Below are 12,364 nucleotides of genomic sequence, written 5' to 3' on the forward strand. Positions count from 1 at the left end.
ACATTGTCTGATCAATTAAAGTTATAATGAGGCGCTCAGGAAGTAATTCAAAACATTTTTGGTGATACATATACCGTTTTCACATCATTTGTTTATCTGGTAATATAATAAAGTTTGTAGTTTCGAATGAATCACCCATTTCTCCTTTTTTCATTACTAAATATTTTATGAACAATGTTTTTTGAGGCACTTCATTAGAAATAGTGTAAAGAATTCATGCTTGGTTATCAGGGATGTCATTTAACTAAATCACACATTCCAATGAATTTTTCATGAAACAATTTAGGAATTATAAGATTGTATCTTTATATTCAAATCATGCAAGCTATTTCTGAGATAATTGAGGCGTACCGAATGCACTGTTTACTGCTGCAACTACAGCTTTCAATAAACAGTTTACTTTCGGTATCTGAGGATGATACCTTGGTCATCGAAACGCGCGTCACACAGTGTAATTATGAGTGTTGGTTTAGCGGTAGCAATAAACAGCGGATTCAGTATGAATGTACGGATACTAATGGTACCAAAAGACTACACAAAGTCTTGACCAACTAGTTTATTCTTCGAGATATACGAATCTGGATTTTGAAGCTTCAAAGGTCTTTTCTTGACTCTTGACTCTAATGGTAAAACTATAACTTTGTGTTTTCTCATTATTCTCACTAATTATAATTTATTCGTTGTTTTTTGTTTAGAAAATGTATCGCCAGAAGTAGAAATCAGGAAATTACCAGATACTGTGGACAGAGATGAATTTGAATACGACGGACCATCAAGACCGGTTTGTTATTACATAATTGGTGGGAACGAAGACAAAATGTTTCATATTAATCCAATAGATCACACCCTGATGGTATGTATAGTTTAGACTGTCATTTGAACTGCGACTTGCTGTTGCCCTAGGAAAGCTCAACGTTTACTCTTTTCTAAAAGTTCAAACAAAAGATTTTCATGTTCTATTTCATACGTCCCGTGATGTAGTACCCTGGAGTATTGGAATTTCTCACTCTTCAAGAGTTTGTAAAGGATAAGTCCTCGACGTTGCACAATCCTCTACTGAACCCTTGTCTTCAGGAGTCTATGTTATGAATGCAATAAATCTTCTGTGGTTATGCTCCTAAGTGTATCGTAACCTATCTGTAGGTTCTTCCAGTAACAATTTTTTTCCTATCTACCTATTTTTTAGAATTTTCTCTATTGTCCTATGAACAATTCCAGAGAAGAATTCAGATCCTACTCTCCCCTACTTTAACAATTTTGTCTGCAAATTCATTTCTCTCCACTCCACGAGGATAGTCCTAGAAGTACCTGGGCTGACCTAGAGATGGCGCTAGGTGCTTTATATAAATACTACTCTATTAGAAAGTATTTAATCTATACAGCATATTTTCAAGTTTGAACACGCCACGTTGTTTAGTATTTGTTTGGCAGTCATCAATAGTGAACGTTTTCAGTGAACTAGATTCTACTCTGGGTGAAACTGCTTCTTCGTTATCAATAGTAAAATATTTTGTAGCAGAGTTTAAACGAGGCCGTACGACTTGCATCGCAGTGGTCGACCAAATGAGGTAACGACTTCAGAAATGTTGAAAAAAATCATCAAGACGGTACTGGCTCGACTTTTTGCACCGATTCATAACTATAGATGAAACGTGGGTTCATCACTTCACAGCCGAAACAGAAGAACAATCAAAGCAATTGATTGAAAAGGGAGAACCGGCTCCAAAGAAGGCAAAGACCGTTCCATCTGCAGGCAAGATTATGGTTTCAGTTTTCTGGTATGCGCATGGGATAATTTCAATTGACTATCTTGAAAAAGGAAAAAACTATTAACGGCGAGTATTATGCGAAATTATCACAACGTTTTAGTATAGAAATCAAGCAATAACGGCGGCATTTGGCTAAAAAGAATGTGTTGTTTCATCAAGATCATTCACCAACTCACACATCCGTTATTGCAATGGGCAAAATTAATGAATTGAAGTTTGAATTGCTACCTCATGCACCCTATTCGCTAGATTTAAGTCGCTCGGATTATTTTCTGTTCCCAGACTTGAAAATATGGCTCAGTTGTCAAATATTTCCAACAATGAAGAAGTGATTTAGGTAGTTAATGACTATTTTGAGAAGCTTGACGATTCTTATTATAAGAAGGATATCGGATTTTTTGAACATCGCTTTGAAAAGTGTTTGGAGATAAAAAGAGATCACTTCTGGTACTGGAAGCTGGTACTTCTGAGACCATCCTCGTAGTGTGTACCCTAACCATTAGAGGGCAACTTTATTCTTATTGCCTACTTCATTTAACTTGTTCAGGCATTCCGAAGCCATTTTGAATCTCTATAATATCCTTATTTTACTTACTGTTACGAGGTGTGGCGATTATTGCGATATTATGTATATTCATTTATTATCACCTTCAATATCTATCTCTTCATCGCTCCAGGCAAATATTCCATTATTTGAAACAGTGCAAGAAGTCATTTTCTGTTAGTTTCTTCAAGACTCGCGTCCTTAACAGCTTCAGAGAGTTTGAGACATTTTCGATAGCAATCAATACAAATATTTTTGATTCTATTCAGCAATCTTACAAATAATTAGCCGACGGTCAGATCGACTAGTATTACCGATTTTTTGGATATTTTCATCCGTTTTTGACGTGGAAGAGCGTGAAGAACGTGAATCATCTTCAACATCTTCTCGATCATCTTCAAAACGCTTAAACTACTAAAAAACACAGAGACATTCATTGCCATACACTTGTTTTAATAAATTATAAGTTTCATTTGCAGTTTTACCAATTTTTATGTGAAATCCTTGCTCTATTTTTACTTCGATCATTTTTGTGGCAAAACAAAAAAACATCCCCTATACAAAAGAAAGTCACGGATGCACTGGTTTGCTTGCAAACACGGAAGACATCTGGCAGTCGCTAACCTTCTGCACGTGTACATTTTTTGTAGTAGTGCTAATCTCGGTACTTAATAACCACACCTCGTATACTTGTATCCAAGTAATCGTATTTTTGTAATTCTTACATATTCTCGGCCCTTATAAATATTATAATTAAATCAATAATCATAGTGTATTTATATTTTTTATCGCCTTATTTGGGCTTCATATTTCCCCGTATTTTGCAAGTCATTATCAAAAAATTATGAAAAATATTTATTGTTTAATATAATTCCAAGCTGACAAGGAAATTGGATAGAGAAGAAAAAGATACGTATATTTTATTAATAAAAGCAACAGAAGAATGCAACAAAAGTCCGAAGAATCAAAGTTTTTTCGACTCCGATGATGATACGCAGCTTAAAGTTGTTGTCAAAGTTTTGGACGTAAACGATAATGCACCTAAATTTATACACCGAGTTTTCACTGGTGGAGTCAGTACTGCTACAAGTTTCGGAACGAAATTTATGTGAGTATTTCATCTAAGGCCCAACAAGTGTAGTTTAAACCATAAACGTCGGTTTAACCTGCAGGTACCGTTTTTTTTTAGTTAGGTTAGGTTAGATTAGGTTCCTGCGTCGTAGTCTAAGGTTGGATTGCTGGCTACTGTTGGATTAGGGTTTTGTGGACGACCTTCACGAATAACAATTGGAGGTGGGCGACTGTCGTTTCTTTTATCAGTCTGTGTTTTCAGTTGAACTAGGAATTAGTACTTTGAAGGAACAAAGTGTCGGTTCAACACACGTCCAGCATCTAGCTTCACCATGTAATGACGCGAACCAAAGCCAAATTGCCCAAGGCCCAAAAACGCTGTTGAAATTGGTAGATCCGACAGCGACATTAATTAACTGGGCTTGTTCAGTTGGATTAGTGACATTTTCAACTATTAGATAGTTCTCAAAACGCTGAATGTAACACAAAAACGGTTCCTTGGACGCATCAAAGTTTTCAAACGGAAATATTGAATCTTGGATATGTGAGGCAAACATAAGACATTCGAGAGACTTCATGGTGACTTGAACATTACGGTACAGACATATATACGTCTACCTCACGTATTATATGAGTCTAGTGCGCATGATCGTGAATGCGCAAACAAAATTCCTTATAATAATCACATTTTAAGCTGCCAAAAGGGGTGACTTACCCTTCTCCAGTTGACATTACAGACGCGACGCTTGCGTACGACGCTTCAAATGAAAAGAACCAGTTAGAAGCAGTTATTGGTTGTGTCACTTCATGGGCTACGCTTTCACTTACGGAGTATTAAATATATTTGATCGCAACTGAAATTTAATAAAAGTTTTGTTGAAATATGTTACTCGGTTAATTGCGGCTCTGTGCCAGTAAAATGTAGTGGCGCCCTCGTCCGTGATTATATATCAACACAATTGTCAAAAATCATCAAAACCAGTGACCTTTGGAAAACATTATTAGACAAAAATTCAATCAAAGTAATAACTAAAACTACCCAACATAAATGGAACTATTACAAACTTATTATATGATAGGTACAAGATATGTAACCAGCATAACAAGTTAATTATACGATAGGTACGAGATATGTAACCAGCATAACAATAAAGAGTATTGTTAGTTGTATAATGAGTAGTGTAAGAACCTATTTAATAACAAAATGGTTGATAAAATATGGAAAACAGAAAATTACGATGTGCACTATATCAATTAATATATTTGATATTTGTAAAAGATGAAAACATAGATAACACCCCACACTTCGATGGCAAAATTTATTTGTGTTGTCTCTCTAGTTTATTTATTTCAACCATCATATTTTATTAAAATACCATATCATTTTTGTAAAGAATTTGTATATATGGTATTTTCTTAAGGATGGGTATCTATGATTCGATGTTATCGATGGTTTTAAATAAACATCGATGTTTTGGTAATTTCAATAATTCTTAGTTGTTGAAAAGCTACTTCAGTTAATAAATATCAAATTAGACAAGAATAATTATTTCATTATTTGAATCTTCTCCCATGAATAAAGAAGGAAGAGGGTTGTACGTTTTGAGTGAATTCAGAGCGTATGGCAAGAAAAGAAACAATCGATAGATAAATCAATTCCCGAAAAACTTTCGTTATACTTAAATTCCCCAAGCATGTCTGATTTTGAACTCTCTCAGAGGATATGGCTGCGAAACTTATTTTTCCGCGTGAACTAGATGACAGATTTTGGGAAATTTAATACCCAATATTTTTATTTCAAAATTTTTATCTTTTTAATATTAATTATCAATTGTTTTATATTTTAAAAATTAGTTTCACGATTTTATTTACCAATGAATTTTAGAGAAACAAAAACTTGTATTTACCTATCAGCTATTACGCAAAATCAGTTAATTTACGAACAGAAAAATCAGTTAATTCACAACGTTTAATTGTTTTTTTATTCCTTTTTTGTTCTTTTAGGAAAACATCGATGTTTCGAAACATCGATGATTTTCTTCCAATGATTATCAACTATCGATGTTCGCTAAATGAAAAAAACATCGATGGCAAACCTATCCCTATATTTTCTACTAAGACGAAACTTTCTTTTTAGGTTCGTTAAGGCAGAAGATGCAGACGAAGGTAGTAATAGTAAAATTTCTTATTATTTGGTGGGAAATACGCAAATGACATTAACTGAGGGATTGGATAATTTGGAGAGAGCTCCGTTTTTGGTCGAGAAGGAAACGGGAGCGATACAATTAAACTTCGATCCTCAAAGAGGAATGAAAGGATATTTCGATTTTATGGTAGATTTTCCAGTATTTCACAAACCAAAATATTATTCCATATTAAAAATTTTGTAGGTACTGGCGAATGATACTGGAGGTTTACTGGACACTGCGCGCGTTTTTATTTATTTATTAAGAGAAGATCAAAGAGTACGTTTCGTACTTCGCCAAAATCCTCCAGAAATAAGAAACCGCATCGAAACATTCAGAGAGTAAGTATTTCATTACAAATATCATTAATCATTTCAGCTAGAAAAGATAATATTGATTTAATTATCCTACTCTCATTGTATGTGGATTAACTGAAATTTTTATGATTTCTTATTAGGTTAGGCACTTTCATGTACACATTCTCAGCTAGTCGCGTTGTTGCCACATGTTTATAGTACTAGGAATCATAATATCTGATTTTTGATGCCGTTTGCTGAGTCTCAAGCATCTAATGATTAGACTACTCCATTATTTTGTTCATACTTTCACTTTCTGAAATTTTTCTAAAACAACTTATCTGGTTTTCATCATTAAATTATAAAAAACATGAAAAATTTTGAAAAAATTGATGAAATCTTTATTGGAATCGATAGAACGATCAGTAAAATTCAATGTTTTAAGATGATTTCATGCAAATGTTGGCCACGGCTCCGCTTTAGATAGCTCATGTGCAAGGACCAATTTTGGCACACTCTCTCCAACATATCGACCGGTATTTCACGAATAAATGCTTCAATATTGGCTTCCAGTGCGTCAATCATTGCTGGTTTATCCCTGTAGACATGGCTGTACACTGGACATGGCCGTCTGCTGAGTCGGGAGTATCTACTGCCCATTTTTTTGAAAGTATAGTGTCTTAAAATCGTTTTGAGGTTAGCTAGAAGTTTCACCATTATTTCAGTCAAAGTCTATGTATCTGTATGATCTTAGACTACTCAGTCTTCAAAATATCTGCGCCGAATTGGTTTGACCTTAAAAGGCCGACTCTCTCACACCCCTATATAGATCAATATCCCAATAAAAGTTGGTTATAGACTTTCTGGTCTTGTGAGATTACAGAGAATACGTTCATTATCAATTAATAGATATTTGTTAACTACACAATATACTTCATTATAGTTTCACTTTGAAATAAAGATGTTTGTAGATTTTACGATAAACATAATCGTTCTCGGCACCACTATGACTATTATAAAATACTAATACTAACTATACAAATGTATTTCAGGATTTTGGGCAACGTTACCGGAGCAATAGTAAACATAGACGAATTTCGAATACACGCGAACCACGACGGTAGCATAGATAAAACCAGAACCGATCTGTATCTGCATCTGGTAGATAGAAAAGATAATTCTATATTAGAAGTAGACGAAGTTTTGAAATTGGTAGATCAAAATACGGAAAAATTGGATAGTCTCTTCAAAGATTTCAACGTATTAGATACCCAACCGGGTGGTACACTGGCACTAAAATCTCAACTACAAAACGCTAATACTACGTTCTGGTTATCGGTTTCTTGTCTATTTTTGACACTTCTACTGATGCTTTGCTTGGCCTTGTGCATCAATCAAAGACAAATATACCATAGGAAATTGAAGGCTGCTACAGCTACTGCTTTTGGTAAGTAAATTTGACATTACTTTTTCATCAAAATCTTCGTGGATTGCAGCCTTAAATCGCCGCATTAATTAATTGTTTTTTCTATTAATGTTTATAACCAAACTTTTTCTACTAGTTAAAATGATACAAAACCAATCAGATATTTTTCAGCGATATTTTCAATGCAGGATACTGTGTGCCAATGTTACGCCACAACCAGACCTTCTGATAACCTTCTCAATGTCTGGTTTGGTATCAATCTAAAGAGAAAAGAGGGTGTAAACACCCAGGAAGACTTTTAGCGAGTTTTCCTGATCATGGAAACAGCTGTTGACATATTTTCGGGTTTTATTTTCCGCGTATCATTTCCGAAACTTTCTGGTGTTCCTATCGCCTGTTATGGTAAACAAGTTTATCCATATTTTGCACATTTTCATTTGTTTTTAAAGTCGAAGGACATCCTGACCATCCCTCGTCCTTAACTGACTTAAACCACTCGTAAAGTATCTTCAATCTTACTACAGTAGCATAAAAGACAGATACTATTTTTAGTGAGTGCAGATTCCGAACTCGAAGGACGTGTACTGGGCGGCATCCTTAGCGGAAGAGTTCCCAACACCAATAAACATAGTTTAGAAGGAAGCAATCCAATTTGGTTGAAAGCTTACGAAAATGAATGGTTTAAAAATATTGACGACATAAGGTGAGAAAAAACTATGATTATGTACAATCTAGAATCGACACTTCGAACGCTACCCAGAATGTTCAATTTATATGAAATACATCCAATTACAAGATGCTTTTACCAAAGATAAAATTTTATTTGTTGTATCTAATTTGCAAGAAATATTTATTTGGAAAAATGCTTTTTAGTTCATTATCTGCTGGAATAACCACAATTATAGTACAGGCAAATTAGGCGATTTTGAGCTAAAGCCTTAAATTAAATTGGGAGACTTTTATTTTCTAGATTGGCATAGGTTTTGGGCTATTGAATAAGCCTAGCAACTCTTAACAAAATTACGAGCACAGTTTTCGAAAATTTTGGGACGTGAAACTCAAATAAATTTGGAAACGTGAATAAGTGGAAAACTAAGAGGAATTCGAAAAAAGTTGCCATAACAAAAAAATGTAGAGTACAAAATTCTCTACAAAAAAGTATCCCAGGTATTTGTTCCTAACCTCAAAATTTTCACCGTAAAATGGGTTCATGTACTCAAAATTGCGGATAACTCGAAAATTATGAGGATTTCGACGCAAACTGCCGGGACAAAAATGTAGAGCACAACATTCTGTACAAAAAAGGCTACAATTTGTTGCTAACATCAAAATTTCCATTATAAAATGGGTTTGAACGCTCAAAAATATTTTGAATCGCTAATAAGTCGAAAAAAGTGCCGGAGCCAGTACCGACATTTTTATGAAACAGGAACTATTGAGAAGTCTGTGAATATTGAAATAATCATCAATAGAAAACTAAAATAGAGTTCATAAACACGTTTTTTATAAGTTAGTTCATTTGAAACCAAGAAGTACGAAAATTAAGCTAACTTACTCGAATAGAAAATAAAGATCTTAACCATCATGACGCATTTGGATTTTTTAAAAACGAAGTTGTTTTCCAAGAGTTGGAGCAGTTTCCATCTGCGCCTGGAACGTAAATTGGCGAGTGGATGTTCCAGCTTTCGGCGTTGAGGGAGATTTACTCAGAAATAGTGGCTCCAACGAAAAAATGACTTGAGACCTTTTTTATAGAAAATTTTGTACTCTACATTTTTTGTTTAGGCATTTTTTCCGAATTCCTCTTAGTTTTCGAGTTATTTGCGTTTAATTTTTTTTTAATTACAAGTTTCAATCAAAATTTCGAAAACCCGTGCCCGTAATTTTGTCAAGAAAACCGAAAACCTCTGAGAATCTAGAAAATCGGATATGCCCATTTTAATTTCGGGTTTAATCCTATTTTACCTGTACTATTTTCAATATCGTCACTTAGCCTGTTATGTAAAATGGATTATTTACAATTGATTTTTATTTTTTGTTCATTTTTGTAGTCAATCGGAACATGATTCACTAGATGAAAATGTCATCTGTTATGAAGACTCACTACCAACAACCGATCAAATACAAGATACCCAAGACAGACATCAAAACCTTTATCAAACATTACCGGTGCCTGCTTCTAGAAAATTAGAAACAACTGAGTTATGATTCAATTTGAAAATTAATAATTATTTCAAAGGAAATCGAGTTTCGCCGTTATCAGAAATATCAGACGAATCTGCTTAAAGAAAAGTTTATTTTGCCATAATGTAATACAAATTATAAATGCAAATATAATAATTATTATGTATGTAAGGATAATTATTAACTAGGTTCTGATCAGCTTTAAGTGCAAATACCTTCAAATTCAGAAATGAAAAACTAATGTTAGTAGTAAAAAGATTTGAAGATTGAGTCGCTGAATCCAAATACGCCCGGATTTTTTGCGAAAAACTGTTTTGTTTAGATTGCAATTGGTTGAACGAATTATTAACAAATAATTTGTTCGGTCCGACAATTTCTTTTATGCAAATATGGCCCAATTTAAGAAGATAAGGTCTCTTGTAATTTTTCCGTAAAATGCATATTTGAAAATTTATAGATTTTTTAAAAATTGAAAAATCGATGATTTTTACTAACTTTCGATGTTAATAACTTTTGACCAGCTGAACATTTTTTAAAATTAAAAAATCGTACTTGTTCTTTGAATTTTACTCTACAAATTGGTATATTTTGATATTAGTGCAGGTCCGGCTCTTGGCACTTATCGCGATTAAGCTCTTTCTAAATGTTGCAGCGCGTGGCGACAAGCCTCGATTTCCGCGCGCCGAACGCAGGCGGCTCTGGCGCACGTTTTATGTCGTTAACTGGTGTAGTTTATGGATTGGTGGAATAATTGGCAATTTAATGCTTTGAACCAGTAAATTGAACAGCTACACCATACAACCCCACAATTCTTGACTTTATCCTTTGGGGCTGTGTAAAGTCCAAAGAAAAACACATTTTTTTGCCAAAAATCGATTTTATTCATTAACGTTATCTCCTTAAAGAGCAATACAATCATTCCAACGCTTCTCTAACTTCTCGATGCCGTGCTTTTAGAAAGATTTGTCTTTTGCCTCAGTTTTATCAATTGCTTCTTCATTTGAGCTGAATTTCTCACCGGCGAGCATTTTTTGAGATCAGCGAATAGCCAGTTAGTCACTGTAGTCCAGATCTGGACTATACGCTGGATGAGGAATCAATTCGAAGTTTAATTCATTCAATGATTCATTCAAGTCCACTCAGATGATGATCCTTTTGATTCCGGAGGGAAGTGATGGATCCATGTTTTATCCCTGGTCGCATATCAAAGCAAAAAATATGATTTATTACATGTAAACATGGCCAAACACTGCACTCAATCATCGACACGTTGTGGTTTTTGATCGACTGTGAGTTAACGCGACACCCACTTTGAAAAAAGCCTTCTCAGGGTCATATGTTCATACAAAATTGTAAACACACTGCCTTCTGATAACTTCACGACCTCAGTTACTTGACGCGATTCCAATTTACGATTAATTATAAGCAATTTTTCTGGAGTAACTACATCAATTAGACGACCAGAACATTCACCATCATCGACGTCTGTACGACCACGTTCAAATTCAGCAAACTAATAACCAATGGTTCTTTTCGATGGAGCAGAGTCCGTATAACCCTTTTGAATTTCATACAATATTTTTTTCACCAAAAAGCAATGATAAATTAACCCGCGAAATTGTTTGGAAAATAACAAAAGTAGCTTCATTTAAATGGCTGTCACTTTTTTCTAACTGCTCGAAATGTCATGAAACTTCACACAAAGTTTTTCGAAAGTTGGTACTTCACATGCGTCATATGAATTTGATAAATGCAGCGCCATCTGTGTGTAAGTCACTCGACTTATTGAGTGATGTAGTCACAAGGTTTATGCAAAAGGGATAATTCAATTTAGAGGGTCTATACATTATTTTTAAACCATTTTATTCCCTGAATTGACTAGAATTTGTACTATTCTTATTTAGAAATAATATTAAAGTAACAACGATTTTCTTTAAGTACTTATTTTGTATGTTTTTTTTATATATTTTCACTCTCCACGTGCAATAAATATAGATTTATGAATGTAGTTCGTTTCTTTGATTTTGTTGCCAAACCAAAGCGACCAGTTCGCTTTTACTCCATCGAGCTGGTGTCAAGACATAACACAGTGAATAATATCAATATACAAAAGTTTAAGCATTGAGTTCAAAGTGAATGAAAGAGTAATCAACAAAAGGTTGGTGAACCAAGATTTCTTATAAAATATGTTAAATATTTATTAATATTTTAAGCATTTTATTAAAGATTAAAGACAAATTAACGAAAAAACAGAGGAATTCAATTAGTAACAATACTAGTATTAAAGGTGCACTTTGTGCAGTTGTAACACATGAAAATAGGGCGACTTGAACCTGGGATCTCTCGCATGTGAGCCTTGTACTATAGCATCTACACTACGGAGTCCTTAATAATGTTTTTCTTCACACTCTACTGCTGAAAACATGTTTCTTTATGCCCTAGTGCGTTTTACGTACTCGAATGTGTGTCTAAAGTACGTACTTAACGCAATGTGCTAGAAAAAAATTATTTTATAACGAATAAAAAATTAAGATTAGAACGACAGAGTGATAAAACGACTATGTAAAAAATAAACACAATTCAAAAAGAAAAATTTCATTTATTATTTATTTATACTATTTCTTTTGGGAGGGGGTGAATTAATAAGCACTGTCTCTCACTTATTTAATTTTTTAACACCAACACTAGATTCAATTAATTTATACAATAATTAATTATTCACTCATTCTTAACTTATATAATTTATTTGAATTCACTGGTTGGTTTTCTATTTTGTTCCATTCACTATGACTACTCATTATAAACTAACTAACTCCGCTATACAAACTCCTTTATATAACCAAAACGAATTTCTTAAAAATTCTAGAAAATAAACAAACAAATAAATC

At 33.8% G+C, this 12,364-nt stretch overlaps 1 protein-coding gene across 1 annotated transcript in view; it reads left to right on the forward strand.

Moving 5' to 3' along the window:
* LOC130896240 (cadherin-23) overlaps positions 1 to 11,348 on the forward strand; it is a 50,353-nt gene extending 39,005 nt beyond the window's left edge. The window contains exons 19-25 of the mRNA XM_057804189.1: positions 696 to 853; positions 3,192 to 3,421; positions 5,522 to 5,717; positions 5,775 to 5,911; positions 6,919 to 7,313; positions 7,845 to 7,995; positions 9,344 to 11,348. Of these exons, the coding sequence (XP_057660172.1) occupies positions 696 to 853; positions 3,192 to 3,421; positions 5,522 to 5,717; positions 5,775 to 5,911; positions 6,919 to 7,313; positions 7,845 to 7,995; positions 9,344 to 9,500 (1,424 nt within the window). The 3' untranslated portion in view covers positions 9,501 to 11,348. The remainder of the gene's footprint in view (positions 1 to 695; positions 854 to 3,191; positions 3,422 to 5,521; positions 5,718 to 5,774; positions 5,912 to 6,918; positions 7,314 to 7,844; positions 7,996 to 9,343) is intronic.
* Positions 11,349 to 12,364: the final 1,016 nt, after the last annotated feature.

This window comes from Diorhabda carinulata, chromosome 7, assembly GCF_026250575.1.
Source record: "Diorhabda carinulata isolate Delta chromosome 7, icDioCari1.1, whole genome shotgun sequence".
NCBI classification, from domain to species: Eukaryota; Metazoa; Arthropoda; class Insecta; order Coleoptera; family Chrysomelidae; genus Diorhabda; species Diorhabda carinulata.